At 35.5% G+C, this 16,003-nt stretch overlaps 1 protein-coding gene across 4 annotated transcripts in view; it reads left to right on the forward strand.

Annotated features, from left to right (window-relative positions):
• LOC135218393 (ectonucleoside triphosphate diphosphohydrolase 5-like) overlaps positions 1-16,003 on the forward strand; it is a 68,679-nt gene that overhangs the window by 17,041 nt on the left and 35,635 nt on the right. For 3 of the 4 annotated variants that reach the window (XM_064254689.1, XM_064254688.1, XM_064254686.1), the window contains exons 3-4: positions 280-447; positions 5,637-5,705. In XM_064254689.1, the coding sequence (XP_064110759.1) occupies positions 280-447; positions 5,637-5,705 (237 nt within the window). The remainder of the gene's footprint in view (positions 1-279; positions 448-5,636; positions 5,706-16,003) is intronic. The other variant, XM_064254687.1, reaches the window with a different exon arrangement.

The raw sequence follows: 16,003 nt of genomic DNA on the forward strand, positions 1-16,003 counted from the left end.
ATAGCTGTATTCTCCGAAGTCCGACAAAATTTCAAAACTCCCGGCACACGCAGTGGTCGGCCAGGTGGTAGTACCCATTCCCGCCGCTGGGAGGCGGGCGTAAGGAACCATTCCCATTTTCTGTCAGATTTTTCTAGTGCCACTGTCTCCTGAGGGGAGGTGGGTGGGCACTTTGATTATATATATCTGCCAGGTAAGTATGAACAAACTTTATTGTATCATAACAATATCATTTTTAAAAGGAAAATAACTTTTACAAATATTGTCCTCTTATCACAGTTACACTTAACAACACATGGCCCTTAAAGAGTATTGGGCATAGCACAAACTCTCTGGACCGTGTGTCTGTTGCCCTTGGAGTGCAGGAGCGTGTTTATGCAGTTATCATAGATGCAGGTTCCACCGGTTCAAGGGTTCTGGCATTTACATTCTTCAAGAGTTTAGCAGGTATGTATGGCATCGCTCAAATGTAGACCATCTGTGGATATGAGATATAAATATCGTCATTTATTTTGTATAGCAGTCACATCATGACAGTGTTTTTTTATTTGCCTTTAATAGGTCAAGAGTTATCAGATTTTAAAATAACTCATTTTTAGTGATTCTTACTGTAATTGTGTGGTTGTGACCAGCTTATGCTTTTATTAATGGAAAACATTCCATACCTTACATTCTCATAAGATTGTAAGTAGGATTGGAATTTTAATTGTTTGTAAGTGTTATTGGAATTTTTTTGTTTTTATTTTTCATCATTTACTTGCAGTTTTTAATTTGTGTATACATGTGCTAATGCTCCTCTTGATATAGTCTTGGTGTTTGTGGTGTCATGTATCCTTTAATTAATGTAGTTATTTAAAATAGATGTGTACCTCATTTTTAATTTCATATAGTATAAGATACTGTTTAATAACACCTGCATAATCCATGTATAGTATACTATATACTATATTTTTTGTCTTTTATGTGTCATCCCATAAGTAATGGATTTCTTCACAAAGAAGTTTTTCATTTTCTGTAAGCCATGGATGCTGAGAAAAGGCGCTATTGAAATGACAAAAGTACTGAATTTCAATTTTTGCTCATCTGAGATCGCAAATGACTTTTAAATATGGATATGAGAAATTTGTGTGTGCAAATGATTTTTTGTCCACTTGTTACTTTGGGAATGAGTGCAGATAAGTTATTGGCAAAAGATTATATCTAGCAAGAGTTTTATGGTATAGAAGTTGAGGGATTTTGAGTTACTGTAGTTAGGTGATTTTCTTTATTACAGTGTTATTTACTGCAGTTACTAGTAGTAGTTGTTTTAGGGGCAAGAAGCTGAAAATTGTATTTAGCAGTAAAACTAGAAATGTCTTGTAATGGAAAGTCAGGAGGTTTAAGAATCCTGGTACTATAGTTGGTTATTTTAGGAAACTCTTCTCTCCCTTGGGTTTTATTTACTCATTAGGTATTTAGAACTTTACTGGATTTGGATTTTGAGTGGATTTGTGATTCTTAATTGAATGAGTAATTTGTTCCAGCCTTATTTTTCAAATATTTAAAAAATAGTACGTAGTACTTGACATTCAACAAGGAACCTGTAAGACCAGTACAATGTACTATTACAAAATTGGAATATGTACTGTGTTTTATAGGTAATGTACAATCTTGAAAATGGTTCTTAGTACAAATCAAAGTTCTATTTCCATTAATCATAGTAAACACATTGTGCAATAATTATGATTTGTGTCTGAAAAACAGGCCATTGATGTATGCTTGGAATTTGTTGTAAGTTGGGACAGGAGCCTGTGGGGTTTAATTGCTTGTCAGTGGTGTAATGACTTAGTACTAAGTGGTGATATGTGGTAAGCTGCCTTTGTTTCATGGAAGAAACAAAGAACAGTTTGCTTACTTTGAGGTAGTTCAGTTTCATTGAAATGCCATTGTTTCTTACTTTTGTTCTTTAGGGTTTCCAGTTTGTTTTTGTGAAGTGTATAAACCTTCATCCTATAATTGGAGCTATCTTCCAGCATGAGCAACTGCAGTTAAGTCTGTAGGCAGGCAGGAAAAACAGATGTACGAGAACTACCTATGTTCCCCCCGGGCTGCTTGATGTGGTCAAGTGGGCTTACCAATGATTCGAGGAGGAAAACTGCAGTACCCTGCCACATGACCCCATGAAAGTGGAGCACTCAGTCATTAGGGGGGACCTAAAGTAAAATGGCACTGTAAAAGTTGAATGGGATAAACCCTTGTTTAGTGCTATGTATTTTACATCACTCACAAGCAATTTCAGTACTTGTATGGTCTATTGGCATCTTTAGTTAGGATTCAGGACATTTATGGTTATCTGTGCTTGATATTTTATGCAGAGTTAACAGGTGTATCATTCCAGATTAGGGTCACAATAAGTAGTTTTTTCTTTTGATCAACAGTTGCCTGGAAATTGTAGTTTGTCACCAAGGCTGGAATCTTAAGTGATCATTCAAGAAAAGCTTGTGGTGGATCTGTGAAATCAAAGGTGATTTAGAGGCAAAAGCTTGATAAAAGAAAGGCATTATATAGTAGTTGAGTGCAGCTTGACTGTTAAGGCTAGGGTGTTTCTGTTGTGGCTTTCTGGTACTTTTACTAATGCAGCATTTGAAGTTTATGAACAATATGAAGTGAAGAAAATGTATTGATTCATAAGCGTAATTACTTTGCCCCCAGGCTTTCAGGCGAGCTAAAGTTTCATTGTTGAGGGGTGTTGAATGAGTGCTAGTAATTTGGAATGTGTAGTTAGGTCAGCTCATGTAATTTAGCCTGCTAAAGCATTGCTGATTAGTCTTGAGCTTTGCCTTAAATTTTGCTGAAATAAGAAAATAAATTTGAAAGCATTCCGGTTGGAAACTTGTTTCATATTAATTTACCAGTGATGGCTATTTTACCTCGAGGGTACATAAAGTGTAAGGTCTCACTAAATTTATGGTCAGAAGAGTTTAAATTTTATTCTGAAGTAGTGATCAGATACACTTTTAGAAGTATGCATTGCAGGTTAAGAAGGAGCTGGAAGCATCATTTTATTATATGTTGTGTGTATAAGACTGCTTTGATATAAGAGGGACTTATTGCAGGTAAACAAACAGAAATTGCTGTAATATTACAAGCATAACTTTGATCTGATTGTAATTCATTTGATGAAAAGTATGGATTTACAGAACTTCGAGTAAATGTATGGAAAGCATGTAGGCAAAATTTTACTGGTGCTTACTTGTTTTTTTTTTTTTTTATAGAAAAGTCAGCGTTTTCTTCATATTGCCTTGAGAAAATGATTGCTTAGTATTCATATGGGAATCGATTGGAAAAAGTATACAGTGTAGAGGTCAAGGAAATTTTTCTAGTCATGTAGTATGAATAATAACAGTTCATTATAAAAGAGTGAGCGAGAGCTATCTTTCCGTAGTGTGTTTACTTGTGAATTGCTTATAGATAAACTAAGCTTCATTCAATAATTTGTAGAATTGTAACCTATTCAGAACAAAATTGATTCTTTATACAAACCCATTAGTACTTACTGTGTCTGTTTTGTTTATAAGCAAGATGTTCCCTGACAAAATGTTGTGAAGGGAGAAGAGCTACTTGCAGTAGTTGTGCACTTGATTTTGTGGGGAAGATCTGATGGTACCTCTAGCTGTCACACTGGCCACATTTTTCTTTTCTTACACTTACGATAGTGGGAATGTGAGGCTTGAAGTGGAAAAATTGGGTCAAAAGAGGTCTCGTTTAGAATAATTGTTTTTAAGATATTGCATTTATTTTATCAGCCCATATTTAGAGGAGGAGAGTCTTAGTTTTAAGTTGACTTAATAGATTTGTCAAAGCCTTGTACTATTTGCTCCATTAATCAGAATGCCACAGGTCAGGGAGCTGCAACTTTTTGCATCTGAGATGCAAGTGGAATGTGTGGAGTAGACTCGATTTGGAGTATTTTTCTTCAGTTGGGGAGCCCTATTGTTAGTTCCATCAAGGTAAAATGTCCTAAAACCCCTATATACTTTTCTGTAGAGGAACTGAGTAATCATATAGAGTACTTGGCTCTGAGGAAGTCATTCAAAAGTAGTATTCATGATTATAGCAAAATGGATGAGAGGAGTACAACTAGGTTTTTCTAGGCCTTCAAGTATTTGTGGTTGTGTCATTGGGAGTCATTTCTGACAAGTTGTTGCAAAAAAAATGATAAACAAATGTTAAAAAGCTGCTGTTGATATGTGAGGTAAGTCTGTGTTATGTAGATATAGTCTTGATGCACATTACAGTATTCAAAATGAAACTTATTCAAGTTGTGCACATTGCGAGATTTGATGAAACTATAAAAAAAGCTTTGTTATTTAGCTAGTAGAAGTGAAGTGTTGGGTATGACTTCTGACTGATTTGTTTGGGACAGTATACTATATAATATTTGACTAATGTTTTTGCCAGAGTATCCCAAACTCCCTGTGATACATCTGCACTTACGAACTGTTAGAAAATGAAATATGAATGAAAAATACAGCAGAAAATAATAGCATAGAAAAGATTCACAAAAGATAGTTCTTATATTACCATAACAGTTTTAGAAATGGTGTTTGGGTGATAAAGACAGACAGAAACCAATGGCTCTGCCGTTCACATACAGCACTCGTTCACTGCAAGTAGCTCAGTTTCCTTGAGAGTTTTTATCAGGAAGTAGTTTGTTGAACAGAATGGGCACTATAATTTATGGTTTTTTAGTGAAGAAAATATGATATACGTACTGTATATTTTCATAGTTAGGGTTTAATACAGGAAAGTTTGTGAGTTAAGAGACTTTTGGAATTGTTTTGAGAATAGATATGTTTAGATTTTAAGAATACTAATGGTGTAATATAAGATGAAGTTGATATAGAATAACATGTTTGGAGAATTGAGAATGTTTTGTGTGTTATTGATGCAGCATATGTTTGCTTGTCTTCCTCAAAGGGTAGATAGCATTGCTTGCTCTCATTCAAAATAATGCTTGCTAAACATTTTTATTTACAGATCTGTAAAACATAGTTACATCTAAGATCTCGTTAACAAAACCTGGGCATCTTATGTTACCTTAAATGTTTAAAAATCTGCATCGCATTAAAAAAAGTGCCAACTATTATTTTGATAGTCAAATTACAGTAATATGTTTTTATCCAGTTTTCATAGAACAAGACCCAACACGATGTGGAACATTTGTTAATGAAGTTTTCAGTGAATGGTCTGTTTAAAAGAGAGAGAGGGAAAGAAAAAAAGGTGTACTACCTCAATGTGCCAGGAAAAATTTGAGTTTCAATCCTGTAATAAGCTCTAGTTCTTGGACAGTATCAAGTTAATGGTTTATTATATGAAAAGGCTGCCCATCCCAAGGCAGGGCTTAAGGTTCAAAGTTCAGTTGGATATGCAGTACAATGTTTTATGGTGGATGTTTTTCATTAACTGTTCCATTGATCGTTTTTTTTTTTTATAAAATTTTTCCTGAAATTCTAGTCAGTTATATTTAAGCACTTTTTTTTAAAATGTGACTTCTTAATAATTGAATTCCGTCTTGTCTTCATCCTTTTAATAATATGCAATGTCAAAACTCAGCGTTTGTGCAACCGTATTAGTGTGTATGGTGTTATTGGCAGGCGGAGTATGTGAGGATACTTTAGTGGCCAAAGGACCACTTAGCTTCATCGCAAATAACTCTTCTTATGGTAAACTTTTGTCTATGAATTTTGTTCATCCTTTTTCTCCCTTCTTGCTGAGCATGCCAAGCTGTGATGGGATTACTTGCACTGCTAACCATTGGTGTATTTATTTTGCAAGGCCCTTTTTTCATTTATTTTGCTTTATGAAGAATTTCAATTTTATTTCATTCAAAAGAAAATCTCAGGTGTTGATGGCACAGTACTACTATTGCAGTCATATTTTTGATGATTACATTTTACTTTTATCAAGTTTTTTTTATCAGGAGATTATTAGTCCTGAAAACTCTAATTACAAAGATTCCTTCCGCTTTGTTGTAAGGTAACTGATGGTCTATTTTCATAAAATGATAAATTCAGGTTCAAACAGAATAAAAACAAAGATATATTTTACAGGGTTAATCAAAATACAAGTTTAATTTACAGGGTTCATATTACCACATAACTATTTTTCCAGCAAAAATTTAAATGGATTTGGATGATGGGACACTAGATTTAATAAGGAAATGGGAAGACATCAGAGTTGCATGAAAAGGAAACTTTTAGTGATGTTCACAGCTTCATGCTAACTTCTCTATTTGAATTTTTCGGGTTTACTGGTGTGTGGAATAAGTTAGAAGTTTAATTTAATGAATTGAATTTGTGTTCAACTTGGAAAGCTCATTTGTAGAATAATAGTGAGTTTGATGTTCAATCTAAATGTTATGATCTTTAAGAGACAATTGCAACATGTCAGTAGTAAAGTGAAAATGTAAAATAAAAGTAGGGTATGAGTTAGTTCCTTTGAAAAACTAAAGACAGTTTATTATAAGGGAGAAATTGGGGTTGGCCCTTTCCTATTGCAGTAGTTTGTCTTTGAAGATTTTATAACTAGCATTTGGTTTACAGTTAAGTAATTGCCGTGACAGTTTTGCGTAGTTAATCCTGTATTGTGTTTAAGGTATTTAATTTGCACAGATACCTGTATTTACTGTAATTTTATCATTAAATTGCTAGTTATATGTAGTAGTTGAATGGGCTTGTATTTGCAAATAAAATATTTTGTGCCAGACAGTCGTTGAATAGTGGACCAGCAGTTGACTTGACAGAAAACCCAACTTCTAAGAAGCTAAATTTTGTTATTCAGTGTTTTATGATCACTTCTTAATTACGTTTTTATTCTTGGATGAGAGTTGTAATTCAGCGAGTGCAGTATTTAGTCAGCCATAAGTCATTGGGGTTGTTACAAACTTCAAGTAGTTTGCTCCAGTATCTAAGGCTCACTTCATCTGTGTAAAGTCACTATGTGTATTAGTTTTTGCATAAGACTTTTTCGTTTGTTATTTTTTGTCTTCATAGTTTGATGTCCATTTTCATCCTTATTACACATCATTTTTTGATGCATTAGGAAATGAACCCTTCTGCAAGCTGGTCCCAGAGTGGTTCGACTAAATTTGCAATTTTGTCTAACAGTGATTTCGATCCAAAAGTAACTAGTCGTTGAATTTTTTATATAAAGTATTTTTATGCATATTAATCATAAGATTGCCTTTCTGTGCATGTTTGGATCCAGTCACACAAACTTGAAAGATCTGGCAGGTAGAAAAGTCCCACTTCTCATGATTATTGGGTTTCTTCTTAAAAACTCAAGTAATTACTTATCATAAAGTAACATGAATTTAAATTTTAGAGGGCAGATTGGTTAGCAAAAAATCCAAACCTTCATAGCAATGGGCAATAAAGGATGGACCATCTAAAACCAAGATAACATTTGTAAGTACTATTGGATTTGAAGGAAGATCAGCATTTGTAAGTACTATTGGATTTCAAGGAAGATTTAATTACGAATTAGTACACTAATCAAGCACATGATTTACAAAGGCTGGTTCTCCAGGATAAGCGTAAAAATGGCCTGAAGTGACGGTTGGTCCCAGTGAGTCAACATAAAGAGATTTGTATGTAACATTGCCAATAAGTGATAGAATTATTTTGAACTGAAGATCTGGGTGACTTGTTTTAAGAAATATGAATGAGAAGGCTTGAATGGTTCATCCTGAAGAGGTGCATCTTGATGCCCCCCCCCTCCCCGCCACCAGCAGGGGAGACAAGTCTGTCTTCTGCAGAAGAGGAAGGTAAGAAAGGAAAAGAAGAATTCAAGAATGAGCTACATTTACCTGAAGACTGAGTCTGGGCAGTGAAGTTTAGGGCACCAGAGTACTCTAAAGGGCCTGGAGTTCACGGATTCATAAAGATGATGTTTTGAAACTTGGAATTTGTTTGGAGGATCAGATTCCTCAAGGAGGTTTTTTCCAGTGCCTCATATGGCAGTCGAGTTGGACTGTGCAATATTGTGGTGAAGCCCCAACTTGGAGGTAATGGTAGACCATGGAATTGCCTGGGCAAAGTGACAAAATAGGTCAGAAAGGTTGATAGTGTTCTCTAATTCTTAGCTATCTTGAGCTAGAGGGAAGAGTGATAATATAGAGTGCAGAGTGATAATATAGAGTGCAGAGTGATAACCATTGACAGCAAAGAAAGAAAAGGAGCTTGTTAACATGAATCAGGTACATGATGAAGTTGGCTAGAATAGAAAGAGAGGCTTCTAGTGGAGCAGAATCCTGTTTGTCACACCAAGCAGCAAACTGCACCCACTTCTTAGATAGGTAGGGGAAAAGGACCTGTAACAGGTGGTACTAGCCATTAAAGCAACCTCCAAAAAGTCACTACTAATGAATTTGGAATGAGGAAGGGTCAGCTGTAGAATCTCAAATTCCTTGGACAGATTTACTTGAGGTGCTCTAGTTTTTTATAAAAGAACTGCATCTTTACTTCATTGAAGGGGTAGGACTTTAAGGGGCTTGATTGAGACAGTGGGGAGGGACTTGTGTCGAGAAACGCTTAGGCAGTAGCCATTGTAGAGATCCTCAAAGACCAAAGGTTTCGTGTTGATGTATCCCCAAGCCATCCAAAGCCCCTGAAGTCAATCCCTAACCTAAGAGAGTTGTAAATCAGAAGTTGAGTAATTAGGAGCATTTAAGTCCACAGGAGTGTTTAGTAATTGAGGTCAGTCAGGCATGTGGGAACAGCCAGGGGAGAAGTGTCACATAAAAAGGAGCCAGGACCTGCATAGGAACAGCCATGTTAACAGCCAAGACCATAAAACAAGGCAGTGATTAATTCATAGATGGATGAATGAGGTATAATGAAAAACTTGTATCGAGCCAAGTTGACTTAGAGGCATCTGGTAAATGAATGATCTCCAATGAAGGAAAAGGTGTGGTGGAGTTGCAAGAAGAGATGAAAGAGTAAGAGGAATGAAGGTGAAAATGGAAGGAGCCGGTAACGAGGAGGCTAGGTTTTTCCTCCCAGAGGTTACGGAGAGACTCCGGAGAGACGTGGAGGTGAAGCTTTATCAGGGAATGTCAAGACTGAAGGTATTCCACGTCTCTTACCCTGAGTGCTCTCGGTGGAGGAAGTAGCATTAGACCAAGAAATCTTTTTAGATGAGACTCGAGACCTGACAGACATGGCTGTATTGCAGCAAGATGATAAAGATATAGAAGACATGAACTATGGCGCAAGATGCACATTGTTTGTAAACTTGCCTCTTGAATGTAGGGTAACGACTGAGCTACTGTCCAGCCCTCTACAGTAGACAGGTCTGTTAAGGGGAATCTTGTTGACCCTTACATGAGTGGTGCTGCAGAAGTGAGTTCTCACCTCAAGAATGGGAAAAATAGTAATCTTAGGAAGCACCCTACAACAACCACATTTGAAGAAATCCATGGAGGAATGACACCTTATCTTCCAGATGAGAAACACTTCAGTGGCGTGATCGGTATGGTCTTGACCTGATACTCGGTGGCCGCGAGTTCGATTCTCGGCCACTCTATTGAGGGGTTAGAGATGTGTATTTCTGGTGATAGAAGTTCACTCTCGGCGTGGTTTGGAAGTCACGTAAAGCTGTCGGTCCCATTGCTGAATAACCACTGGTTCCATGCAATGTAAAAACACCATACAAACAAACAAACAAAAAAAAAATTATCCAAATGAGTCGTGCATGAGTTGAGCATGCTTAGTGGAACTTTTTTCAGGTTGGTGTGGTTAGATCTGTTCACATGGAGTAAGGCAATTTTATGATGATGGGTTCCTAGGAACAAATAAGACTGCGCAGATTCAGAATTACCTTACATGATGCCAACATAATCTGTTTTTAGCCAGGAATTAGCAACGTGGTCCCATAAAAGTAATGATTGCTCTGCAGCATTTGGTGTAGAGGTAGTAAGAAAGGTTAATTAAATACTAGTTTAAAGCAGAGGGGTAAATGTTTTGAGTTAATGCAAAATATCAGGAAATTAAGTTGGTGTTTGTGTATGCGCTTCATAAGTTACTTCAATAGGAATATGAAAGTTGAGTGTTGTGAGGATTTTGTCATTAAACTTAATATATATGTAGGCAAGGATAAGTCAGCATAATTACATGTACGACACAGGTGAACTGTTTGTCTCTAGTGTCTGGGTTTTTTCCCACCTGAACAGGTTTACTTTCCACTCCAAGTCGAGTCCATTCCTTTTTAGGACTTGGTATTGGACCATTCCCCATTGGCTAAAACAATATGCATAAAATTAGTCATCTGCTTACTGCTGTCCTAGCTAGAATTGCAATGTTGCACACCATTTTTTTTGCTCTGAGACACCTTGCAATGCATTTGATGTCAGGTCCTTCCTTATTGTTTTCTGTGGGCGCATGTTGAAAATTGATATTTTATTTCATGGGGTAATAGAGGAACCTTGTAGTCCTACTGGCGGATATCAGGATAGGTCAGTCTGCCATTGTGTTATGTTTCAGACAAATGGAAGCTGTGTGACCGTTTTTGTATTTTGTTTTGATGATATGATTTTGAGTTTTTTTGTCTGTTGTAGACTAAACTGAAATTCTTTAAACTGACTTTTAAGTAGAAATGGAAGAAAGTTAATGGCATTAGCCGTGATAGGTGAACTACCAAAATAAAGGGACAAAAATTCGTTGTACATATTATTTTCATGCAGGGAAGTTAATGTAGAAGTAGTTGCAGGTTTGTCATTTTTACTTATCTTATATAAAAGTTTTTTCTAGTGAATGTTTGTTGCTTAAAGAATTAACTCATCTTTTAGCCCAAGAAAGCAATTAGAAATTGTATGAAGCTAAGCAGATTGGCGAACTTTTAATAATTTTCCGATTATTGAAAGAGTAGTGTTATGGGAAGCCTAGGGCAGTTAGAGAAAAATATTCATGGTTTACAATTCTGTCCAGAACTGTGTAGCTTATTTGAAGATCTATCAATTGAATACCTGAACATTGCAATCTAGTGTGAAAAATTGATCGAGCTTCTTAGTATCATGAATAATTTTCTTTGCTTATATAGTTACCAAATTATTATGTAACCTTGCTAAAAAGACACATCAAGAATATTATTTGCTTGAAAAATAATTAATTGGAGCTTCAAGAGTTTGTTGTAGGATGTCTTCCCTGACTTTTGTATTTGTTAGTGTTAACTCATACTTTCTCAACTACTGTTTATAAAGGCTTTCATTCTTCATCGAAATGCTCATAGTTGATTGTATGCACAACTTCATGCTTAGCAACATGAAGAAGTAGTTTGTCCAAAAACTAGAAAAATAATTTACTTGATAATTCCCCCACAGAAGAAACTGACTGACTGGGAACTCTCATGAATAATAACCCTACAAGAAAAAGAACTTTTTGTAACATGCTTGAGATGGCTTTATTTGATCAAACACAAAATAAAGTAAATAGACAAACTTTTATGGTCACCCTAGATACTGCTCGACAAAACACACGGAGTTAGTTAGGCAACATTGACCTTTTTTTCATTCATTAATCCTTCCGTTATTTTGATGCTCATGAATAAATCTTGCTCTTGAAAAGTTTCTCTGACCAAAGGATTGCCGGTTGAATGTTTTTTTTTTTTTTTTTTTTTTTTTAACTTTATATGTTTTATACTTTTGTGAGTTACATGTTATTGAATCATCATTTCATTTGTCTTGGCTGTCATATCAGACAGACATAGTACAGGATATGGTTGTTGTTGTGCAAACAATGTGTCACTATTGCCTACATGAACATATTGTACTGTGCCCTGTTGAGTGGCTTTGTGATAAAAGTAACCCATCAAAAATATTGCACTGCTGCTGTTTTCCAGTTAGCTTTCTCTTGAGACCAGCAATCCCATCTCAGCTTGGCTCCTTGAAAAGACGCGCTACCGTATGAGGAGGGTGTTGGTTGGAGGCTCATGTCTTGACCTCACCCCTTCCTGATTGGAGTTCCCTTGAAAGATGAGTAGCATCCTCCAGCTGATGCTAGAGAGATCTGCAAATCTTGGGAGGTGCTTGCTTGACGGCTCAGAATTCACAGATGTTCCCTGTCTGTGGTGCTGCTATGTGAATTAATATGCAAATTGTAGTTATTGTATGCTGTTGTAGACATTGGGTTATTGCTCCATCTAGAAACTGAACAGTTTTAGCAAGGAAAATTACCACTACCGTAGTAAAGAACTGTAGAAGCTTGCTAAAGGTACTTGAATGTGGGAAAATCTAGTTGAGTTTAGTGTTAATTATGCATGATATTCCGTAACTATTGCTAGTTTTGTTATCAGTCAGTTTTGCCAAGATTTTCTAGACATTTAAACAGTCCTTTAATGTCAGTAAATAACTAGAGTAAACAGCCATTATTTATTTGATCTGCATGTCAGGACATAATTTAAAATTACATCTCAGATGTGATAAGGTTGGTTATGACATCCATCCATACTATGGACACTAGCCATCCAGATTTAGTTTGCAAATAGAGTACAGTGCACTGATGCTGATTTAACATGAATCTCAAATCAGGACCAAATTTTCCAAGGATGTAAATCAGCCTTGCAAATACCAACATTGAAGTACTGAATAAGTGAAAGCAAGTTAGTACACACAACATCCAATGACCAGATTCATGAAAGGTTGAGTCGTAAGTCAGATTTTCTGTACTTTATTAGCATTAGTGTAGCATTGCCATGGCACAGCTGTTAGGTGTGATGGGCCCATCCCCAGGTACAAGCTGATGACATTGATAATAGCCTATTCATATACGTACAGTAAATGAGTCAGTGCTCTGGAGTTAGTATTCTGCAGTGTTATTGATGGAAATGGCATCTAGGTTTGAAATAAAAGAATCCTTGAAGTTATTTTGTTAGTAGATGATTTATTTTCATCTTCAAAGTATTGTAATCACATGAAAATAAATGAGGAAGATAATGGGCTTTGTAATCCTTGGATCAGTTTATGTATTATAATTTACCTTCGGTGATGTCACATTGTGATCTATTAACCTTTTCAGTCAGTGGACCTTTCAATTCATATCTCTTCAAGAGTTGTAGGTGTGGTTAACCCTCTTACGCCGAAGCCCTAAAAACCAAAACGTCTTCCGTATGCCGAGGCGGGTTCGGAGTGAGCGCGGAAGCGGAAAAAATAATTTTTTCAAAAAATCACAGCGCGCTTAGTTTTCAAGATTAAGAGTTCATTTTTGGCTCCTTTTTTTTCATTGCCTGAAGTTTAGTATGCAACCATCAGAAATGAAAAAAAATATAATTATCATATATAAATAATGCGATATATGGTAGCGAAAAAAAAAAATTCATACATAATTGTATTCAAATAGAGCTGTGCGAAAAACGGTTAAAGCTAACGAGTTACTTTTTTATCCTTGTATTGTACACTAAATTGCGATCATTTTGATATATAACACATTGTAAAACACAGGAAAAATATTATCACAAAATGATGCATGAATTCGTAACGTGCGGACGTAAAATTTTTTTTTTTCAAAAATTCACCATAAATCTAAATATTGTTCTAGAGACTTCCAATTTGTTTCAAAATGAAGACAAATGGTTGAATATTACAATACTGTAAGAGTTCTAGCTTAGAATTGCAGTTTTCGACCATTTCGGATGAGTTAAAGTTGACCGAATGTCAAAATTTTTATATATATTTTTTTATATGCAAATATTGCAAAATTGAGAAAAGCTACAACCTTCAAATATTTTTGTTTGTATTCTTCATGAATTTGCGCACATTTTCATATATTAAACTCTATAAAACGCCTGATATGAAAAGGAGCAAATATTAGGAGAATGAGACTTACACATTTTGGAGATTTGCGGCCGCGAATCGGTGCGCGGAGGGAAAGAAAGTTTTTTTTTTTAAATTCACCATAAATCTAAATATTGTGCTAGACACTTTGAATTTGTTTCAAAAGGAAGATAAATGACTGTATATTACTAGATTGTAAGAGTTTTAGCTTACAATTGCGTTTTTCGACTGAACGTAGTTTTTTTTCTATTTATCGTGATTTATATGCAAATATTTCAAAAAAGAGAGAAGCTACAACCTTCAATCATTTTTTGTTGTATTCTACATAAAATTGCGCACATTTTCATATATAAAACTTTATGTAACGGCTACTTTTAAATGGTGTAAACATTTCGACAATTGCAATAAAAAATTTCTGATTTTTTACGGAAGAGTTACCACGCGAACGTAAGGAAAATGTTTTTTTTTTTCATAAATTCACCATAAATCGAAATATTGTGTTAGAGACTTCCAATTTGTTGCAAAATGAAGGTAAATGATTGAATATTACTAGAATAAAAGAGTTTTAGCTTACAATTGCGTTTTTCTACCATTTCGGTAGAGTCAAAGTTGACTGAAGGTTGAAATTTTTGCACTTATCGTTATTTATATAAAAATATTTCAAAACTGATAAAAGCTACAATCATGAGTATTTTTTTGTTGTATTCTACATAAAATTGCGCACATTTTCATATATAATACTTCATGTAACGGATAATTTAAAACGGTGCAAAAATTATGTCAAAGTGACGAAATAATTTTTGAGATGTGTCACTGATACTTTTTAGTGCGATAAGAAAGAAATTCGCGCTTGCGTGCCTGCGTAACGATTGTAAACAAAACAACACCTAGATCCGTGAACTCCCAGCATCCCCCAAGGCGCGTGATTCAAAAGTTTTCGGCTGGTAGGCCTATAAGTATTTTTCCACGAATTTAAAAAAAAACTTTTATGAGTCGACGTCTAATACGTCCAATCGGCATACAGGAGATATTTTGACTCGACGGTTAATACGTCCAATCGGCGTAAGAGGGTTAATAAAGTGTTTGCTGTTTGTGAAGTTAATTTTCATTCAGTGATATTCATTCTGGTATCATTTAAAAGCAGAATGTGTGTTCTTTATTGTGGTATATGTTAAAAAAATTAAAAAGTTCAAAAGGGCTAGTGAGAATTTACAAAAATTATTCATCCAAGTACTACTGTAAATGGCTTAAGAATCACTTATCAGTAAGTTATAAAAGGATCCACAGTGTTTGGGAGAATATTGGAAAACATAAGGTCCTTATATGTTAGAAATTAGATGTACAGTAACCTTTAAACTTCTAGCTAATTATGTTAAATGTCACAGTAAGTTTTATGACTGTAAAGAAAGCTTTTTGTATTTGCTTGGGGATTGAGCTGCAAGACAAGAGTGGTGTAGGATACATTGTCAGTTGTATTTTACCTGCCATTTGCAAGATCACAATGGGTAACAACTTACTCCAAGGCACTGGCTTGTGTACACCTGCTTCAAGGACAGTAGAACTGGTATAGGGTACTGTACATACATACTTTGAATGTGATAGGGTTTAGGTAATTTTGGTGTTTTAATATTTCATTGTTCAGAGAAGGGCTGCTTAGTAGATGGACACTATATACGCATGTAATAATACTAAAGGTTTGGATAAGTTACATTACACTTACATTTTATGCATTCAACTTACCTGTCAGATATATACTTAGCTATAGACTCCGTCGTCCCCGATAGAAATTCGAATTTCGCGGCACACTCTACAGGTAGGTCAGGTGATCTACCGCCCCGCCGCTGGTGGCGGGAATAGGAATCATTCCCGTTTTCTAAGACAGATTTTCTCTATCGGCCGTGACAGCAACATTGTTGTTGTTACTCCTGATTTGATTTTCGTATTTTTTCATCGCTATTGATCTTCTAAGCCGTTATTTTGTGACGTATTGGATCTTTGGTTTGGCATACTCTTTCGTGGACTGTTTTTTGGACTTGGTTTTGGATATTTCTCATGATGTCGGATTCTAGCTTTACGGTTAGAAGACAGTGTGTAAATGAGGGATGCATGGTGAGGCTACCGAAAGCTTCGGTAGACCCTCACACAGTCTGTAAGGGGTGTAGAAGGAATGAATGTTCAATTTCTAACACCTGTGAT

This window comes from Macrobrachium nipponense, chromosome 9 (genome assembly GCF_015104395.2).
Source record: "Macrobrachium nipponense isolate FS-2020 chromosome 9, ASM1510439v2, whole genome shotgun sequence".
In the NCBI taxonomy this organism is placed as follows: domain Eukaryota; kingdom Metazoa; phylum Arthropoda; class Malacostraca; order Decapoda; family Palaemonidae; genus Macrobrachium; species Macrobrachium nipponense.